At 55.8% G+C, this 6,690-nt stretch overlaps 1 protein-coding gene across 2 annotated transcripts in view; it reads right to left on the bottom strand.

Annotated features, from left to right (window-relative positions):
• mtor (mechanistic target of rapamycin kinase) overlaps positions 1-6,690 on the bottom strand; it is a 98,979-nt gene extending 92,289 nt beyond the window's left edge. Inside the window, exons 1-4 of one of the 2 annotated variants that reach the window (XM_035382202.1) lie at positions 6,601-6,690; positions 5,429-5,563; positions 4,428-4,557; positions 96-346 (exon numbers count right to left, since the gene is read on the bottom strand). In XM_035382202.1, the coding sequence (XP_035238093.1) occupies positions 96-346; positions 4,428-4,557; positions 5,429-5,563; positions 6,601-6,678 (594 nt within the window). In that variant the 5' untranslated portion in view covers positions 6,679-6,690. Of the gene's footprint in view, positions 1-95; positions 347-4,427; positions 4,558-5,428; positions 5,564-6,353; positions 6,369-6,600 lie in introns of those variants that run through there. The other variant, XM_035382203.1, reaches the window with a different exon arrangement.

Genomic DNA, 6,690 nt, shown 5'->3' on the forward strand with positions numbered 1-6,690 from the left:
ACTGCTGACAGAGCAATTACTGAGCACAGAGAGCAAGTATTGTTTGGCAGGAAAGCGAAAGCCGTCCCCTGGGTTGGCGGGGGGGGGGGCAGTACCTCTCGGATGTTGGCGTCGCAGACGCGGATGACGTTGAGGAAGGTGGGCATGACCTGCGGCAGGAACTGCACGCACTTGAGCCCCAGGGACTTGAAGATGAAGGTGACGGCCTGCACGACCATGGTGTGGTGGTTGGAGAGCGAGGGGTCGCGCAGGATGCGCATGAGCGTGACGATGGCCACCGCCGGGTAGAACTCGTCCAGCGGCAGGTTGCCCATGTTCACCAGCATCTCGCTGGTGCTGTAGTCCGCTGCAGGGGGAGACAAACAGAACCACCGCTCAGCACAGGGGCTACAAGGGCTACTTCAGCACCGCGCATCAGCAAACACAATATAATAAAATAACTTAGCTTAAAAAACTTAGCTTTCAAGGGCTACTTCAGCACCGCACATCAGCAAACACAATATAATAAAATAACTTAGCTTAAAAAACTTAGCTTTCAAGGGCTACTTCAGCATCGCGCATCAGCAAACACAATATAACAAAATAACACGACACCCGAATTGACATTGTCTATCTATGTATCCATTTTAAAAATAGACTCACAAGCCTTGGACTAACCTCATTTCCCTCATGACTCTCATGACTGTGTGAGAGTTAGTGTGTGTTAGGGCTGGGGGGGAAGGGTGTGTTATGAATTGACCTTTTATTATCAGAGGCATTGCTTCTCTGAGAGAACAGGCATATGTGTGCTTGAGCTCGAGTACCCTGCTGAGGAGGTTTTTTCGGCTGGAAATGGAGCCCATCTCCAGTGTGCTCCTGGGGCTTGTGTGCATGAAGCTGCAGTGATTATGAGAGGTTCTCCCCCCTCACTCTCCTGCTAAAGATGCCCCAGAGAGCGGCCAGCTGCCTCCAGCTCTCTGTTTACAGTTTTTCTCTCTCGTGTGCCAGTGATCATTAGATGGGCAGCTTTGCCAATGAAGTGAGGTAAAATGTTATTATTCTATATGAGCAACTGCAAAACAGTGTTTGGCTGTGCCATCAGTGTTTTCTATGGTAACAAACAAACAGACAAACAAACACACACGCGCACGCTTAGACACGCATGAAACAAAGACAAACATACACGCGCACGTAAAGACACAGACACAAACACATGTGCCTGTGCACAAACACAGACACAGACACACACACAAACGACTGATGATGTGTTCATCTCTGCGCTGCTGAAACACCTGTTCCAGGTGAAAGGGCGCGTTTCCTGTTCTGATGTCACGGACAGAACGCAGTGCTTCCTGTGCTGAGCTCCCTAACACCTGACCCGGTGCTCTCCATACGCTACAGCTACCACACCTTAGCACCATAAACCTGGAGGAGCGGAGTGGACTGAAGAGAGCCCAGAGTTTGCTCAATATTTTTTGGGGGGGAACAGTACAGGGCTCCCTGCCAGGCGCCCCCCCTCTCCCCAACCCCTCCCCCCCCCCCCCCCCACGGAGCAGGACAGGACAGCCAGGCCCAAAGACCTGCGCACAAAAAAAACAACACCAACGACACCACAGTCATTTCCTCAATAATGCGAAAGCGCTCTAAGGTTACAGGACCAGAGGCCACGCCATCACGGTACCGTCCAATAAAACCAGCGGTCGGGAAAGCTACACTCCGCACCCGTACAAAAACAATTTATACGGGCCGCGCGGAGCCGTGAAATCCAGACCCGGGAGGGACGGGCAGCGCGGGGTCCTGGGACGTTTGTTTTGGAGGAGAGGAGAGGACCGAGACGGACGCGGGACGGGACGGGGGTCTGCACGTTTCGCCTGGCGCTCGGTAGACCGCCTCAGACGGTCACGGGCTGCGGGAGTCACGCGCGGGCCTCCTGTTTTTGGGGGCCGCGCACCAGGAGCGCTCGCATGCGCAGGTCCCCCCGCCCACCCCCCCCCCAAAAAAGGACCACAATGGAAATAAGATTTTGGGCTTTATTGTGTTTTTATCCTTTTGATGATTTTTGTATCTGGGGCATCTCTGGCTAGAGGGGCTTCTTGTATTTTAATGATCAATAAAGAATTTCAATCAATCAATCGATCAATCAACCACCTGGCCTTCGGTGGGGAGCCAGCTGCATTCTGGGAGCTGGATGAGGCGTGACGCACGCGTGGAAAGAGGCCGCCGGAGGTTTTTCGGCGTGGCGGCTGCGGCTCGAGCGGGGGATGGAGCCGCCGCCCAAACGCTGCGAGATTTACGGCCGCGGCTCACAACCGCGGGGCGAGCGGCCAGCCAGCGGCCAGCCAGCGACCGCCGCGCTGTGATTGGTTACTGCGGCTCCTCCGCTTACTCACAGACCCTCTGTACAGCACCACCCCCCCACCCCCCCGCCGTGGCGGGCCCAGCTTCTCCTGAATGGGCTTCCTCTGCCCCAGACAGTCAAATTTGGCTGTTTGGTCAGAAACAGTGCTCTCTCCCAGCAGGTATCCCTGTAATGCAGAAGTGGGCTAAAATGTCCTCCAGTCCCCAGCTCACTAACCACACAGTGGCTGTACAGTACAGACAGCAACACAAGCCCAGCACACAGGAAGTGTAGGAGGCCTTCTGTGTCAGAGTGAGGAGTGAAACCCAAGAATCGTGATCAGCGAGATCCGCAAAGTCTCCCCCAATGGACCCCCATTCCCCAATCCCCAACATACAGGACCCCGTGATGCAGGTCACAAGGCCACATACCCCCCCCCCACCCGCTCCCCCGCCCCCCCTCCAAAGCAGACGGGCGCCGCACCAGACGCTGGCCCTGACCGTAACCGCACACCTTGGCGTGGAGGTTCCTCCACTTCCTGCCACGGCCACCGCTGCTGTCAGGCTGCTAAAGCCATTAGGCCTCACTCACAGAGAGAGCAGCGGGCTTCACAGAGAGAGCAGCGGGCTTCACAGGAAGAGAAGGGGGCTTCACAGAGGGAGCAGGGGGCTTTACAGAGAGAGCAGCAGGCTTCACAGAGAGAGCACTGAGATTCACAGAGAGAGAAGCAGGCTTCACAGAGAGAGAAGCAGGCTTCACAGAGAGAGCAGTGGGATTCAGAGAGAGAGTAGTGGGATTCACAGGAAGAGCAGGAAGCTTCACAGGAAGAGAAAGGGGCTTCACAGAGGGAGCAGGGGGCTTCACAGGAAGAGCAGGGGGCTTCAAAGGAAGAGTAGCGGGGTTCACGGGGTTCACAAGGGTCGCTGGTTTCATGGGGTGAGTCGTGGGGTGAACAGAGAGAGTCACAGGGTTCACAGTGAGAGCCGCAGCGTTCACGGGGTTCACAAGGAGGGTCACGGGGTTTACGGGGAGAGTCGCGGGGTTCACAGATAAAGTAGCGGGGTTCACAGGGAGAGGTTTAGGGGGAGAGTCGCGGGGTTCACAGATAAAGTAGCGGGGTTCACAGGGAGAGGTTTAGGGGGAGAGTCGCGGGGTTCACAGATAAAGTTGCGGGGTTCACAGGGAGAGGTTTAGGGGGAGAGTCGCGGCACTCATAAGGAAAGCCCCGGGGCCCCACCGGCCCCATTTCCACACGCCCGCCGGACTCCTCTGTCCCACCTGGCCTGCTAACGAGCTTCTGCTCTACCCGCCACGCACTGACACGCCGCTTACGCCTGCACCTGTCCCATCACTGCGTGTGACCTGCCCTAATTACACCTGGTAACCCTATCATCGCATCGCGCCCCCTAGCGCATCAGCGTACGGGACCTCAGCAGGGACAGGTAGCGCACCATAATCAGGTCTGTAAACAGGAGACGGGACAGTGTGTCCTGGTCACATCAGGTTACCGAATCCACTCCAGGAAAAGCCCACTTGTTCTGTGCTCATGTGTTTTTGCGCACAGTGAAATTCCAGAATCTTCCGCACAGCAGTGGAGCAGGAAGAGGTGGGGGGGGGGGGGGGATTTTGGAAGGACAGTGACTGACACAGAAAGCATGTGTGTGTGTTTGTGTGTGTGTGGGGCGGGGGGGGGGGGGGGGGGTCACCTGAAAAACAGGGACAGTAGTTGGACGTACATTTAGTCCTCCTATGAAATATAAACAAACGTGCACGTATGCCTCCTCTCTCCGTCTGTCTGGTGCAGCTCCACTGGGACAGCTCAAAGGGGCGTGGTTTTACTGGGACAGGTCAGAGGGGCGTGGCTTCAGTGGAACAGCTCAGGGGGGCGTGGCTTCACTGGGACAGCTCAGAGGGGGGCGTGGCTTCACTGGGACAGCTCAGAGGGGGGCGTGGCTTCACTGGGACAGCTCAGAGGGGGGCGTGGCTTCACTGGGACAGCTCAGAGGGGGGCGTGGCTTCACTGTGACAGCTCAGAGGGGGGGCGTGGCTTCACTGTGATAGCTCAGAGGGGGGCGTGGCTTCACTGTGATAGAGGGGTCGGGATACTCACCAGAGTCCTGGCTGGACTTGGACTCTGACAGGCTGACAGCGGAGGCGTCGCGTGATTGGTCAATCATGCCGATGTTCACCTTGTGCTTGTAGGGGTCCAGGGCTCCCAGCAGGCCCAGCACCCGAATGGCCTGCAAACACAGCGGAGCAATCCATCAGGAGGAGGAGGGGGGGGGAGGGTGGAACGATCCATTCAGACGTGTTGGGGTGTGGAAGGTCGGGACAGTCCATTTAGAGCGGTGGTGGCAGGTGGGGTAGGGAGCCTAGCTAATGACACTCCCCGAAACGCAGGCCAACAGCTGCAGCCAGGAAACCGGCAATCCATCACCAGCCAATCAGTAAGAATGCAATTTATCACCAGCCAATCAGAGTGTTCCAATGCTCCAACCATCAAGCGTAGATTAGAATTTCTCCAGCTGAATTTTCGTTATTCCTTCCGCCACCGTGTGTGTGTGTGTGCGTGTGTGTGAGTGTGCGTGTACGTATGCGTGCATGTCTGTGTCTGTGTGCGAGTGTGCGTGCATGTGTGTGTGTGTGCATGTGCTTGCGTGCGTGTGTGTGTCCGTGCGTGTGTGTGCATGTGCGTGTGTGTGCATGTGCTTGCGTGCGTCTGTGTGTCCGTGCGTGTGTGTGCATGTGTGAGACAGGCACTGAGGCAGACACTTTTACTAGAAACGGCAGCATTAATACCCTGTTTTAATGACCTCACAGCCACACTGGACCTTTCTTCCAGGAAAGCGAGGACAGGTTCCAGCTTCATTTTATGAGCACAGGATCACCTCCAGACAGCTTCCATTTCTTACATTACCCCGTCATCCAGCCAGACGTTTCCAGAAACAACTCACCTTCAGCACCTAGCGGCCGTGGCACACCGGAAATTTGAGTCTAAAGTCTACATATCATCCATAAACACACACGTGTGTGTGTGCAAACTCGGGTCTGTCTCCGAAACGTCGCGTGAGTTTGTGTGCTTAGACACAGAGAGCCCCCCCGCTCCAGTACCTCTCTCCTGATGCCCTGGTTCTGCTCCGTCTTCAGGAAGTTGAGCAGCACCTCCAGCAGCGAGGGGTACTTGCGGTACGGCTCCACGACGTAGCCCGTGCTGGCCACCTGCTGCCCCAGGGTCCACAGCGCCACCTGGTGGAGAAGGAACACGACTGTCGCTAAAGTCACTGGTGCTTGCCGGTTGCCTCTCTCCGTCTCTTTCTCTCTCTTTCTCTCTCTCCGACTTCTTCGTCTCTCTGACAGGTTTCAACGGCTGCGGCGTACAGAGCTGTCACTGGAGACCCCAGGAGCTAAATCACAGCAACTCTACAGCGCAGTTAATCACAAAACCAGGATAGAACAATATTTCAGGTAACGGGAAACCGGGGGGGTGGTGGGGGGGGGGGGGGGGGGGGGAGCGCGGATTCAGACGGCGACCTGTCGGCCGCGTGCAGGTGACTCTTCTCAAACGCGATTGGGTTTCGCGGCCGAGACTCCGGCGCTGGCTCCAGCCCAAACGGCCGTTCCCAGCCGCCCAATAGGGCCAAACTCTCCCCCCCGTCTCCAGGGCGACAGACGGGGAGCTATATTACCCCACTGCAGGCCCGCAGTGATCACCACGGTGCAAATGAGATGGGAAGCGCTCCATGACACACAGTTCAGAGTCTGAAGGCTACTTTTAATAAGGGGGGCGGTGGGGGGGGGGGGGGGAGCCAGACATCTGGAAACGCTCACAGAAAAATAGCTGCCCTTGCACTTTTCCATCCAAAATGGCAGCCAATAGAATTAATAAATAAGATTCTTAATAAAATCGACCAGCCCTGAAGGTTTAAGAGACGTTTATGTGTGTTCCAACACTGCCTCAGTGAATAGGTATTTGTATTGCTCCTCATGTGGGTGGCAGCAGTGGGATGAGCTTCATTAGGTCAGAATGACATCGTGCCTGTCTCTTAGCCAATGAGGAGAGCAGTGGGATAAGGCTTATTAGGTTAGCATGAGGCCCGTACCCGTTTCTTAGCCAAAGAGGAGAGCAGTGGGATGAGGTTTATTAGGTTAGCCTGTACCTGTCCCTTAGCCAATGAGGAGAGCAATGGGATAAGGCTTATTAGGTTAGCATGGGCCCATACCTGTCTCTGAGCCAATGAGGAGAACAGACGGGTGAGGTCTATTAGGTCAGAATGAGGTCGTACCTGTCTCTTAGCCAATGAGGACGAGTCCTGAAGCATGTCCATGATGATGGGGAAGAGCTCGTCCATCCACTTTCTCATCTCCAGACCACT

Source organism: Anguilla anguilla, chromosome 11 (genome assembly GCF_013347855.1).
Source record: "Anguilla anguilla isolate fAngAng1 chromosome 11, fAngAng1.pri, whole genome shotgun sequence".
In the NCBI taxonomy this organism is placed as follows: domain Eukaryota; kingdom Metazoa; phylum Chordata; class Actinopteri; order Anguilliformes; family Anguillidae; genus Anguilla; species Anguilla anguilla.